Source organism: Diceros bicornis, chromosome 18 (assembly GCF_020826845.1).
Source record: "Diceros bicornis minor isolate mBicDic1 chromosome 18, mDicBic1.mat.cur, whole genome shotgun sequence".
Classification (NCBI taxonomy): Eukaryota; Metazoa; Chordata; class Mammalia; order Perissodactyla; family Rhinocerotidae; genus Diceros; species Diceros bicornis.
Window position 1 is genome coordinate 63,766,314 of NC_080757.1, and position 14,710 is coordinate 63,781,023.

The 14,710-nt window shown below is 46.6% G+C and overlaps 1 protein-coding gene across 8 annotated transcripts in view; it reads left to right on the forward strand.

Moving 5' to 3' along the window:
- The window catches only part of LOC131417910 (ral guanine nucleotide dissociation stimulator-like), a 39,980-nt gene that overhangs the window by 10,614 nt on the left and 14,656 nt on the right, over positions 1 to 14,710 (forward strand). For 2 of the 8 annotated variants that reach the window (XM_058561996.1, XM_058562003.1), the window contains 4 exons: positions 554 to 625; positions 1,710 to 1,891; positions 2,432 to 2,522; positions 2,861 to 3,151. In XM_058561996.1, coding sequence (XP_058417979.1) covers positions 554 to 625; positions 1,710 to 1,729 — 92 coding nt within the window. In that variant the 3' untranslated portion in view covers positions 1,730 to 1,891; positions 2,432 to 2,522; positions 2,861 to 3,151. The other 6 variants (XM_058562001.1, XM_058561998.1, XM_058561999.1 and 3 more) reach the window with 6 other exon arrangements.

Genomic DNA, 14,710 nt, shown 5'->3' on the forward strand with positions numbered 1-14,710 from the left:
CAGGACTCTTGTCAGTGGTGGGGCTGGGGGTTAGGCGAGGATGTTGGAACAGGGCCTCTGGCTGAGAGGGGCAAGCGGCCTCTCCTCTCTGGGCCCCTGAGCAACACACTGCCTATGTTTGGGCCTCTGTCTCCTCATCAGGGAAATGGAGGGATGGTGATTGTGTGGTGCAGGCCTCACAGGGTGGTGTTGAGGTAAGAGGGAGGAAAGGAATGTGGGAGCTTTCTGCCTACTCCACCTGGAGGGGTGAGGGCCAGAACAATGATGACAGTCTTGTGACACTGAGTCCTCATGAGAACCTGTGTGGTAGCCGGAGTTCTCACACTTTCCAGATGAGGAAACAGGCTCAAGGAGGCCAGGCCACAAGCCCAAGCTCACACCCAGAGTGAGAGTTGGAGCTGGGCTTGTTCTGGAATCACAAGACCTTGGAGGATGGAATGACATTGGTACCAGTTGACTCAAGTCAGATGTCCAGTGTCGGAGGCCAGTGGTGCTGGAGAGAAATGGGGTGAGGGGAGTATGGCCTCACTGACACTGTCCTCGACCCTGACAGGAGGGGCCCTCCACGTTTGCTCCCCCAGAGAGCAACCCCCAGAGAGTGCAGAAGAAGCAGCAGCAGCAGCAGGTTAGTGTGCCTGTGGGGGAGGGTCTCTGTGTTCCCAGCTGGAGGCCTCAAACCAAAAGATGAGGGCCCTTCATCTTGGTGCCACAGTGTCTGAATCCCCCAGTAGAAGTGACCAAGAGGAGGGCCTGGAAGAGCTGGTGCAGGATGAGTGTGTTTTGGGGAGGGCAAGGAACTGCACACCCTGTGATTTGCCAGAAGCTGGCCCTGGGAGGTGAGGAGGAGGAGTGTGGTGTTCTTGGGGTGTGAAGGGAGTGGGAATTGACGGGAGGCTGCTGAGGGTCCTAGGCTGCTCCTCGTGGGAACCCTGGGGTGGGCCAGGTGGCTGAGGGTGGGGACTTTTCAGGAGAGGGTCTACATGGGGTCGACTTGAGAGCAAAGGTTCATCCCACCCACACCCCGATGTCACAAGGTGTTGTCCCCTATCTTGGAACTCTGCTCAGTGACCTGCTGATGCTGCACCTGGCGATGGGTGACTATTTCGAGGTGGGTGCACCTGAGGACTAGGCAGGAAGGACCAGGATTCTGAGCCTTGGGATGCGGGAGCCCCCGAACTGAGCTCTGAGTTCTCAGCACTTGGCACATCTCCTCTCATGAGAGCCTCGCAGCCACCCCTGGGAGCTGGGGCATCAGGCCTGTTTTAGCGATGAGTGAACAGAATTTCTGCCAGAGAAACCCATTCCAGTTACCCAGGCTGGGGAAGCTCAGAGTTGCCTGATGGCAGAGCTGCGTGAGGTTTTATCTGAGCTGGACTCAGCCTGTAACTCCCATGTTGCCCATGAAGGGAGAAAGAAGTCGGGCCCCCCCAAGTCAGGCAGCACATAAGTGCCTGAGCAGTTCCCTCTGCCTGAAGCCTCAGCCTCCAAGTCTGTCATCAGAGAGAGTTGTGCTGCCAGGTCCCTCAGTTACACCCCCATGTCCTCCTCCTCTGGAGCCCAGAGCCCAGCCTAGGTCCAAGTCCTGTTTTCTCTGCATGCCCGGCCCCCTCTGGGGATCTGGCAGTAGTGCAACATGAGAAGGGGTGGGCATAGGGAGCTAGTCAGGCTAGGGGTCTTTGTCTGATGGACTCTGGCTGTCTACCTTCCAGGGGAATGGGATCAACCTTGAGAAGAGGACTGAGGAGCAGCTGTGGCACTCCCTGCAGGGGAGAGGAATGAGGTGGAAATCAGAGACCTTCTGGGCAGAACAGTCCTTGGCTCCACCCGCTGTATCTTACATTGAATGGAAGAGTTTGATACCAGAGAAGTGGGAGACCCATCCAATTGGCGAGTGGGTTGAGGGGAGGATGGCATCAAGGAAATCTTCCTGGAGGAGGGGCTGATTATTCCATTCTGAGAACTGGTAGATCCTGGATGGAACTGGAGTGAAGGATGGTTTCCAGGACTGGTCCCCTGCCCCACTCCTCACCTCCAACAAGACCACTGCAGCATCCCCCACCCAGGCCCTGTCTGCATCCTCTCCTTCCCTCTGGTCCCAGGAATACCGAGTCATGAGGGAGATCCTGCTGCTCCAGGAGGCTGCAAAGAATTACAACCTAGAGCCCGAGGGAGCGATTTGGGGCCTCGTTCCAGGACATGGAGTTACTCAAAGAGAATGAGAGGTGAGGCCGGGCAGGAGTTGGGTGAGGGCAGGGGTGGACTCTCCCTGTTGGCCAGTCCAGAGAGCCTGTCTCCATGGTGCCCCACTCATCCCCTGGCCTTATTACATGGTGATGTCTGGGACACCCAGACTCCAGCTGCTGGGCAGGCAGTGGGGGGACACCTGAGGTGTGGTTCCTGGTAGGCTCACAAGTGTCTCTCTGTCCTGTAGCTACAGCTTGTCCTGCCAGCCAGAGCGCTAGACCTAGTTGGCCTGCAGAGTACGCAAGGCCAAGAAGAACCGGCCATCATCAAGGTCAGGGGTGAGTGAGTGTCTGGCCTGGGGTGACTGACTCCTAGGGGTTCAGTAAGGCTTTGGGCTAAGCGTGGCCTTGGGGAGTCGGATAGCTGGCACTGGGATCCCAGCTCCACTGTTGACCAGTCCTGTGACTGGGGTGACTCTCTTCAGCTTCCTGAGACTCCGTTTCCCCCTCTGTGAAATAGGTGATACTAAATGATGGCTCACGTGGCAGGGACGAATGGGGTACTGGTGGCTGACAGCACTGAGCACAGGGTCTGGAGCACCCAGTGCAGTGGGGACATGGTGGGGGGCCATGATTCTGAGGGAGGCCACGCAAGATAACCCGACTCTTCTACTCAGCCCCCAGGCCCCAACCCCGAACCCCGTACCAGTGGCCGATCACAGCCCCATCCTCAGCAGCGGGGACACAGCTGGGATGCTTGCGATGCACAGGGTCAGCTCCTCCCATTTGATGGGAAGGGGAGCATTATAAGCTGATTCCTGGGGTCCCCTGAAGCCCAAGAGAGAAGGGATGACCCCATCCCAGCTCCCTGACATCTCTACCTCAGCACCTACTCACCCATTGGGGAGAGACAGTGGTTATTTGTTGTAAATAATAAATGACATATTTGAACATTATATTAAAGTCCTGTTCCCTTTACAGCTTGGGAGTTGTGGTGTGGTTCTGTCGCTTTCTGTAGGCATGTGAGTGAGACACAGAATCTCACATTTCTCCTTGAATCAAGAACTCTTCTGAGTCATCAACTTATTGTATGTTGGAGAAGGGAGAAAGGCCAGCCCCTTTTTTGGCTAGTGACATCACTCCCAATTCCCCCTAACTCCAAGGACAAGTTCATTTCAGTATCATTCAGCTGCTCCAGGGGCGGACACTGTCCCCGGCCCGTTCTCCTGGGATATAAAGTTTAATGGTACTTTCACAGGCAAAGCAACAACCACTGAAATGTGGATGTCTTTAAAACAGCACTACCCAGGACCAGGTCGTGCCATAGGCAGGGGGTGCCTTTCTACATTCTGGAGGAAGAAGGAATGTTTTCTTCTTCTCCTGTTGAGGTTTCTTTTGACCAAATTTTAGGAACTTGTAGTTTTCTAGTTCAATCTCTGGAATTGCATCAGCTGTAAGTGGGGAAAACAATGTAAAAAGATCAAAACATGCATGTGGAGAGGACAAGGCCCGAAAAGGTAATTTGCAAATGGACTAAAGGCAGACAGGACTTTCCCTCCTGATACCCCTCTAGTGCCTCCATGTTCACCACTGACCTAGAATTGAATCCTGCTGGGGTCCATGTCCAGGACTGTGAATTCTGTTTCCTGCTGCTTTGTATCCAATGGGAAAGATCTGTGACGCAGCTTTAAGTCTACCACTGGGCCTCATTCCATAAACACAACCGACCGCTCTCTGTGAACCAGGATTTCCAGCACACCTGCCTGCCTTATGCAATTCCCTTTAGGGCAGAAATTCCCTAGAAGGCTCCCAGCCTCCTCCCTGGCTTGGCCTGATGGATCCCAGGTGAGCTCTACTTTGCCAGGATAAGAGACCATAATCCTGACCAGTGAGTGACCCCACACTGTCCCTTGCTGTCCAGGTGACATCTGAGGCCGTGTCATTCTGAGGTCCATGGACTTAGACAGTCCTCCAGTTTACATACTCAGTGTTGATGTTGCCAACTTGTCCAAATGGGGCAATTTGGCCCGAGCCATTAAAGTGTGTCACCCTTGGGTGGTTGTGTTTTTTTCCCCTGTCTTGTGCTGTGGTTACATTACAACCACCTGATGGGTTGTGAACCCTGTTTGGAGCTTTGAAAGATGAGGCATGACAGGGGTGTGGGGTGGTCCAGCAGGAAATGCCACGGAACAGATGATCCATGGTCGTGCATGAACACAGCCTTACCAATTAAAATACTGAAATGCTTCCCATCTGGTGGTGAATAGACACTGCTCTGACCTCACACCGAGAACCCACCCCGTGACCAGGAGATTTCAAGGGGTTACCAAGTGGCATTTTGAACCTCATCCCTTGGAAACACCCTGTAAGACAAGAGCCAGATGAATCGCTTGGCACTTGTGAGTTATCGCCTCCTTTCTGATGGCTGCAAGTGTCACCCAGACACACAGGCTGGACTCTGCCAGGGAAGCCTTCTCAGGACAGGCAGAAGCTGAGGATGAATCCTGGTTCCCGGCATCCCAGGCCCTTCCTGACAGGGCACAGCCACCCAGGAAAGTGGTTTGGTAATGGAAAGACTAGGAAGGCAATACTTCCCCTCCAAAGAGAAAGAGAAGTACCAATAGTGAAAGCTTGATCCCTCAAATAGTCAATTAAACCTCAACAAGCAGTGAGTTCTTGTCAGATTACTGATGCCGAAAAATGGTCTCTTGATAATAGCATAATCCCCCAGCTGCCATGTCCATCTTCATGAATCAAATTTCCAACACATATGGATCTAAAAAACTGAGGGAAATCTGGTATTTCCTTAGATGCAACTCTGAAGTAGCATGCAAGAAGGAACACAAAAATGGAGACCTAGAAGTAAATATCTAATTTGAGAACATAGACATCGAAGTGCTTTGGAAATAATATTTTGGAATCTATTGGAATATTACACAAAAAGAATAATCCACTTTAAGTAGATTTTACTGTGACTGTATGGGGAAAAACTGAATCATCCTGTGACGTTGATAACTCGCTGCTGACTTGAAAGTACAAATAAATAAAGTACATAGTAAAGGAAAATGAGAGAACAGCATGAAAAAGGAAGATCTTTCTCTCCTCACCTGCAGCTCAACCTCTCACCTCAGAAAGAAACCACTGTCTATATTTTCTGTCACGCAGCAGAGTTTAATAAAAGAAACGTATTGTTATATTTCAAAGTTTCAAGAGCTCAAAGTACAAAAACATTAGGGACGCTGCCAAGAAACCTCACTGAGGTGCCTGCTTCATTTCATCTGCTGTCAAGACGGCCTTCTTGGCCCCTCACTTTCTCTGCCTCACTAGCTAGTCTGTCCGCCATCAGTGCTATCACCAGTCTCTCTCCTGTGCTCTTCACTGCCCTTTCCTCCTTCCTGATACCTTCCTCAGTCGCCAGAAATTGTTGGCAGTGGAGCTGTGGAATGCCCAGATCAGCTCCTGGAATCATCCCTGCCAAATCTGAAGACCGGCAGGAGTGGGCATGGGACCTGGAGTGCAGACCACCTGCGAGCACACCTGGAAGGGATTCACCTGTGTGACTAGGTACAAGGTTTTGCAACCCTTTGGCAAGCTTGAAAGGAGTTACCAGTTGTCCTGCATTGCTGCAGGCCTGGAGTCCTTGTGGTCTCTCAGGCCAGCAGACCTGGTGGGGCTGGTCCAAGGTGTCCTCCCAGAGACCCTTCATTGCCAGGATGGGATGGAATTCTAGGAACCGGCCTCTTGAATATGTCACTGGACATCCTCATAGGGATGGAGATGTTTAAACCAGGCTTTGGTTTGGACTGGATCCCACAGTTATGCTGCTTCCTCTGTGAAGACGTGGCTATCATCCTTCTTTTCCTCTTACCCTACAAAAGTAAATAATGAAATTGAGACAAATGATAAAGGAAGCCTGCCTTTTTAGGACAATTATCCTGGCTGTTTTGTACTTCCACCCTCCCTCTGTCCTCTGGGGATAGATCTGACCTCTGTCCCGGGATGTCATCAGGCAGATTTGCATCAAGAACAGAAAGCTCAAGGTCAAAACTCAAGGCTACTCCAGATCATTTCTCCTCCCCCATCCTGTTAACACCCCCTCCTTGTTTGAGTGTGTTTCTATTCTTTTCTTGTCCTTGTCACTCTCAACCTCATAAGTCCTGGCACTCCCTCTCAGGACAGTCGGTCCCCAGTCCTTTACTAAATCCCAAATCCTACCATTTCTGTGTTTTCTGATTACTCATTTGCTTAATCCATTGACCACTTGGTGTTCATAGAAGTTAAATCAACAGTGATATTATCAACCACCCCCTGTTAACGACTTACTCCCATATCCCAGATGTTCACATAATCCAAATGGTTATGTTCAAAAGTAAATAATTCAGAAAACATATTCACCCACCACAAATTCCTGATCTCTAATATTTTTATTCAAACACTCATACAGTAGATACCTGTGCCTCATGATCAGAAGTAGTGCCAGATCAACGATCCTCACCTTAATTTCCTCCTACACCTATCAATCCTGGATTCCATGGACTATGATCTCAATAATTTCCTTGGAATAATAAAAAATTCATTACCACTCATTTATGTTGTAAACCTCCAAATCCAGAAGATCCCAATTATCTGCCATGCCGCAGCTACTGCTGGTCTTATAACACGCTGAAGAAAAAGCATGAAACATGATCTTTTGGTAACACTGTAAATACAAAACCATCTGCATCAACTGGGAAGCATCCATAATGCCTGGAAATCTTGTTCTCTTTTTTCGTGTTGGCTCAATAACAAGAAGATAAATCAATTTAAAAAATGGGCAAAGGACCAGAGTAGACTTTTCCTAGTGAAGACATACAAGTGGCCAACAGGTGTATGAAAAGGTGTTCAGCATCACTAATCATCAGGGAATGCAAATCAAAACCACAATGAGCTATCACTTCACACCTGTTAAGATTGCGATTATCAAAAAAACTAAAGATGGCAAATGTTGGTGAGGATGTGGAGAAAAGGAACCCTTGTGGGAATGTAAACTAGTACAACCATTATGGAAAACAGTATGGAGCTTACTCCAAAAATGAAAACTAGCATATGATCCATCAATCCCACTTCTGGTATATGCCCACAGGATTGAACTCAGGGTCTCAAAGAAATACCTGCACTCTAATGTTCTTTGTAGCTAATTCACGATAGCCAAGATATGGAAGTAACCTAAATGTCACTGATGGATGAATGGATAAAGAAATGGAATATTAGTCAACCTTGAAAAAAGAAGGAGTTCCTGCCATTTTTGACAACATGGATGGACCTAGAAGACGTTATGCTAAGTGAAATAAGGCAGACAGACAAAGGCAAATACTCATTTATATGTGGAATCTTAAATAGTCAAACTTATACAAGCAGAGGTTAGAATGGTGGTTGCCAGGGGTTGAGGGGATGGAGAAATGGGGAGCTGATGATCAAAGGATACAGAGTTTCAGTAATCAAGATAAATAAGTTCTGGAGATCTAGGATATGGCATAGTGCTTACAGCTAACGAGACTGTATTGCGTACATCACATTTGCTAATAGTGTAGATACTAAGAGTTCTTACTACACAATAATAGTAATAAAGGAGGTGAGAGAAAACTTTGGGAGGTGATGGATATGTTTGTGGCCTTGATGGTGGTGACAGTCTCAAGGGTGTATACTTATGTCCAAATTCATCAAGTTGTATATGGAAAAGTATGACATCATCATTGATTCTTCTGCACCTTGAAGTACGCCGTGTCCTCATCACAAGAGAAAAAAATTTGTAACTATGTATGGGGACATATGTTAACTGGACTTATTGTGGTGATCATTTCAACATTTATACAAACACTGAATCATTGTGTTGTACCGCTGAAACTAATTTAATGTAGTATGTTAACTTTACCTCAATAAAAAAAAAAACAGAAAAAACCATTTTAATATTGTAAATGAGTTCAGTGAATCCCTGAAACTGCCTCATTCCCATATGAGAGTTACAGGAAGCAGAGAGGATGAAGTAAGATGGAAGAAAGTTGTACAAAACACTATTCAAATTAAAATCATTTAAGTTGATATCAACTCCTTGTGGCAAAGTTCTGTGACCACCGATCTTCTTTCACATTTTTCCTGGAAAAGCATACCTTCAGATCCAACCCATAATAGTTTCCTCATTTGCTCTAATAAGAAAATTTTAACTTAATAAATAAAACCAAAAGCAACCCTTATGTATGAATAAAGTTAGTGAACTTTACAGAGAAAAGAGCATATTTGGACAATCTCAATAAAGGTAACAGAAGAACGGAATGATGATGAAGTCTCATTCAAGCTTACCTTTGAAAGCCAGTAAAACCAGGTTATCTTTTCAAGAATGTGTGTAGAGCTGACAACCTTGGAAGATAGAAATAGTGGCCTCCTCTGGAGCAAAAGGCAGGCTTGCTTACTCCCCAGTATAATAAAAATAACACCCTTCCCCAGACCACAGGTCAGCAGACTTCCTGCCTGTTATTGAAGATTTGAGTTCCTTAAGCTCTGAGTTCTTGCAACCCACTGCATGTCTCCTGGCCCACTGTGTATCATCCTGTAGGAAGTGGGATTTAGTGAACCAGTGCAAATGTTGACACTCTGGCCACTGCCATTGCTGTGTCATTAAGTCCTGTGTCTCTGACCCATGGGTCTCGTATCTTTTGCCAGCATCTGTAAGACCATGGTAGCTAACTTATTCGTTTGCAGGTAAGGTAAAAGATCAGACCATTGACAGTTCCAGACAAGCCCTTAAAGTAACTAGTAGTCTTAGGAACAGAGAGCTATCCAGAACAATATGCATGGGTGGTCTTCATTGAAGACTTCATGCAACCAAAACTTTAATAAGTCTCTCTGACCTCTTTTATTTCTACCCCAATTAGAAGGAGAAGCACCAAGCTTTATAGACCTAGGGCTTGTGCAAGCCACCTGGAGACCTAGTGACCAGAAACTTCCCATGGGGAGCAAAGACAGATGGGCATATTTCCAAAATGGACCCATATGCCTCCCGATCATCCAAAAGACAGTACATTATCTTAATTTATGATGATTTGATTCATTAAAATCTTGTGATGGGCCAAAGATACACTTCTAAGAGGAATGAGGCACATGGCAGCTGTAAGCAGATTAACACATTTGGTGAATATCAAACTCTGAACTAACTTTAGTGTTCTAATCAATCAAAAGGTACAACAAATTTAATTAGGTAGATTAAATGATATTTAATGGTATGCCTGATTATTACTCTGCAATAATGAACAAGCAGCTCATGTAAATAACTATAATTGGTCTTTAAAATATGATAGTCAGGACTGTTTGAGATAAGCTGGAGAGAAGGAAGGGGAGAAATAGATAAAAGCTAGCTGCTCTGACACCACTCTCAAGACCCCTGGATCTACATGTAACCCAGGAGATCGAGGCAGATGGCTGTGTGCCTAGATCCTCCTGCACTGTGGTTCTCAGGGATGTCACAGGGCTGAAGCAGCTTCCTGAATCTTGTTTACACGTCCACGTGTACAATACCCTTGACCATGGGGATGAACCACCATTCATTCATCCCTTACACCCCTCTAATTGAAAATTAGATTTCAGAATCATTGTACCATTACATGATAATTTATTCCTCAAACTTGTAGGATGGCGAGCTAAAAGAAAATCAAATTTCAATGGCTTCTTTTCTTTGAAGGACCAAGATGTTCTTTCACACTTAGAATCTGGATTAGAGGATAAATCCATAAAGTCAATGGAAACAACTTAAGAAATGGACAGAGGGATATTTCATTCATGTATACACAGTAATCACAGAGACTTGAGGATATCAAAGGAAATTCTTTATTAAGAACCAAAGTTATGGATTCCTATCTTGGGTTCATTACTTTGAATTTTTGACCCAAATCATATACATTTATTGGGCCATGTTCAATTCTATGATCTTTAGAAGATGCAGCCTACAGCTGAAGAGAAACAGATACAACACCAATATCTTACCCTCTCTGAAGCACAACTGAGAGCCCCTGGAGTCAGAAGTTTTCTAGACAAGAAAAAGTCATTCTTCCTCTGAACAGAGACAGTAGTAGCTATTCAAACATTAAACTTTAAATTGTTAACATGACTTGTTAGATTGTGATGGAGCAAGCCTCATACCTTCTAAGTTTCATGATTTTTCTCCAGAATACTGAGATGGATTACCTTAAAGTCCAGTTTCCCCATAAATGTCTTTATTCAGTGATAAAATTAAATTCCCTATAAAATAATTCCCATAGGGCTGGCTCCGTGGCTTAGTGGTTAAGTGTTCTGCTACTGGTGGCCCGGGTTCAGATCCGGCATGCACTAACACGTCGCTTCTCTGGCCATGCTGAGGCCACATCCCACATACAGCAACTAGAAGGATGTGCATCTATGACGTACAACTATTTACTGGGGCTTTGGGGGAAAAAAAGGAGAAGGATTGGCAACAGATGTTAACTCAGAGCCAGTCTTTCTCAGCAAAAAGAGGAGGATTGGCATGGATGTTACCTCAGGGCTGATCTTCCTCACACACAAAAAATAATAATAATAATAACAATAATAATTCCCATAAAATTGTTAAAAATATATCATAGTCTCTGACCAAGAGGAAACAAGGAAAATTGAGCAGTTGAATAGCAGTGTAATAAACTCCATACAAGGATCTTACTGCAGCATTATGTATAATAGTGAAACTGGACATAATCCCATCTCTATCAAAGAAGAGATAAACAGATCATGGTATTCCTGTTCTTTGGAGTACCTCTAAAACTTCTAAAAAACTAAGTTAGAGTGGCGAGCACTGAGAAGGAGAGACATCTATGATATATGGTTTGGGAAACAACAAATTGCAAAATGATGTAGTTATGTCATTTATGTTAAAAAAAACTTTATGTGTATTTATAAATTCATAGGAAATGTCCAGAAGAATAAGCTGCAAACTCTTAACAATAGTTCCTTCTGAGTAGGGGAGTGAGTTTGCAGGGAAAGGGATGGATGGGGGAGGTTTCACTTTGCTCTACACAGATCTGGGTAATTTGACTTTTTTTTTACAGTATGTAACTCTTTCATAATTAGAAAAATGAGTAATGTGACCGTTTGGTGCAGGGCAACAACATTATGTTCCCCAGTCTCTGTACTGTATGTTACTGCACAGCACGGACTGTAAGAGAAAGCCCAGAGAAGCAATGAAGACAAAGAAGACATGACACCTGCAAAAATTCAGTGGAGTATTTCTACATAACAAACCTTCCAGGTGAGTGATGGTCAGTATCTTCCACTGCTCCAGCTCTCCTAAGAAACCTAGAACCTCCCCAGGGTAAGCTGGAGGACCATGCCCGACTAATCCACTCCCTGCATGGGGCCGGTTTGTGCAGGGTGACTGCCATCAAGCAGAAAATGGACTCAGGATGGGGCGTGTGCCTTTGGAGAGGCTGGCAGAGAGGCACAAAGTGGAACACCAGCTAAGTGCACACACCTGAGAGGCGGAGTTCCAGGTGGAGACTCAAAATGTACCAAGAAACTGTGTGAAGTGAAGGAAGCTACTCAACCTCTCTGAGCCTCAGTGTCCCCCGCTGTAAAATGGGGATCACAGGCCTACTTCACAGAGCTGTTGGGGAAGATACATAAAAGTGTCTGTTACAATCAGTGTCACATTATTAACAAAGTCGTCTCTGACTTTAGAAAATCGATGAAAAGAATAATGTTAATGACCAAAGATGAGATGCCCAGCTTCGTAAGCAGCCCCAGCAGCATGAGAATGAGAGGAGCTCCGACTAAGCAGAGTTCTTCACAGCTCCACTGGAGAGGATGAACATGGGCTACACCAGGATAAGGGGCTGTTGTACAGTGACTTGTGTAGTGAGAGTGGGTCCCTAAAGACACTGTGAAATAGAGTTACACACAGTGGCTCCTAGGAAACAACTACAAAGCAATCAACACAGCGGATAGGCATGGGAATGGGGCAAGCAGAGGAGGGTCAGAGCGACAAAATCTGATGGAAGACACTGAACCACAATGAGTTCCCAGCTCTGTCAACAGCTGCTGTGGTTGCGCCAGGAGATCAAACGCCTGAGACAGCTATTGTGGGGACTGCTGGGAGCACAGTTGTCACTGCGGCCATACCCCAACAGCAGTGCATCAGAGCACACACACCCTGAGACTTTCCATTAATCCTTGTTTTAAGATGATGAATATTCTCATGTTACAATGTCTCCTTCCAACACTTGTGGACCAGTGTCATCAGAACCCCCTGAAGAGGGCACAGGCCAGAGTAGGATGGAACACTGGGGCCTGGGGGAGCGGCGCTGCACCTGACTACACGGACTATCACCTGGGCCTATTGAACACGAGAGAAGAACCCGAGGATGTGGTCTAACAAGACTTCCCTATCTTGCCACATTCAGAGACACTACACACTTTCTCATTCTTTCTTTACAAAAATGTTAAAGAATTCATGTGTCATTAATTCATAAAGAGGCAAATTCTTGACAAAGTGACAGGGTCCAGTTTCCATGACCAGGTTTTTCAGTTGTTTTGATAATATCCCACATTCAGGAATCGGAAATGTAACCTATTGGGATGTGTAATATAAACAGGGACTTTTTTTCATGTAGATCAACGCCCAGATTTTTAGGGACGACATAAATCATGAAAGCTGCTAACCATTCCTCCACAGGTTTCAATAAGACATTTAAGTTAATTTACCAATCTCAGGAAAAGAGAATTTGGCAATTCAAATTTTTTGTTTCTGCATTCAAACGTACAGTACAGCTAAGAGAATGAGCAGAAAAAAATTAACAGGAAGGTCTTGCTTTCATTTTATCTTTTGCAAATAAGCAAGATATTTTATGCTCTGTTCCTTTCACAACTCTAATCAATTTTTAAAGAATATGGTACCTCTGACTATCCCTAGGCATGTTTATGCGGGAACCTTGCCAGAATCCAAAGCAGAGATGTTAAAGCTGACGGGTTTCAAATGCTGCCCAAGTGCTGTCTACCTTGAACATCCCTCTCCCAAAGCTGGATGACTGGTCTCTTCCTGAGTGATCAGAGTCGCCACTCGTGTCCCTGAGACACTGGCCACTCAGGCCTGAGCTGAGATTAGGTGATCAATCTAAAGGGCAAAATGATTAAGCTATTCTCGTCTTAAGGTTGCTGCTTTGGAGGCCACTGCCCTGGAATGCGTTGGTGAAAATGGCCTACTAGATACTTGCCTGGGAATTGGGTTGTTCTCCTCTGCTCTTAGCGGATCCTGGGGAAACCAGTGATTAACCTCACAGATGCCTTAACTTCCACACCTGTGAAAAAGGCAAGCAACAGCCAATGTTACCACCCAGCAAAGCTCTTAAGTTGTACTTGCAAGACCAGCCACAAGGGGGAATCTCTCTCAAAAGCTGATGAAAGGATGGCACTTTGGCTAGAGAAGGCACAGGGCAGCAGGCAAAGTGGAAAGTTTCTGGGATGTCAAACCAGTTCCCACAAGCATTTTAGAGAAGCACCTGGCCCTGGACTTGGTAGGGGGCTGTGGAAAGACCCACAGGCACGCAGGTGGGAGGAGGAATCAAACAACGGAGGAAGGCGGTGTGGAAGAGGCACGAGTCCGACTTCTATTTTGGACAAAACCAGTTGCACGCTGCAGGCCCTTGGCTGCCCATGCAGCCGCCACATCCTCCTAACTCCCTGGTCCCGCTCGTCCCGTCGCATCCCTCTGGGATTCAGTCCACGTGCAGCGGGTGCAGGACCAGAGTCCTGAGTCAAGGGCGGTGTGTCCCTCGGCCAAGCGCACACAGCCCTGCTCCTCCCCCCAGGGTTAGGCACCGCCCCATGCTCACAGCCTCCTGGGATTTGTAGTCCTGCAGTCCTGCAAGCTCCCAGCTGGGAGCGTTTAAGAGACAAAAGCTCCCAGCATACACAGCTAGGGGCCCCAACTCCCACCTTGTCCCCCCGCCCCTGGTCCCCATCCCTCTGCTTCTCCACCCCACTCTCTATTCCGCCTCTTCTCTATACCATGACCACTCTCTATGCCCTGCCCACCCCCCAGAGTATGCGCAGTGTGGTTGGGCTACATCCCTTGAGGCCAGCACTCAAGTAGGGGTGGGGCTCACCAGCCTGGCTGTTGCTGAGGATGCTTGCAGCCCTCGTGGAAACTTCCTGGCCAGTATTTGAAGGGTAAATTCTATATCTAAAATGGAAATAATGAGTGCCTGGGATTCTGGAATTTGCCTTTACAAGGCCACCTGTCCTACCATCCCCTCCATCCCTCCAGGTTGACATGATCCTCCCTCTGGTTCCCGTGGTCAAGGTCGCTGCAGAGATCCTTCCCTTGGACCTCGCCCACCTGAAGGGCCCATACCCATCATAAAAACTCAAAGCCATGCCACTTGCCAAATTGAGGCAAAAATGGAAAGACCCAGGGGGCCACGCAAGGATGAGGGCATTAATAGATACTTAGAAGTATTAAAATCCATCTGATGATGTCATGAGTGAACGTGTTC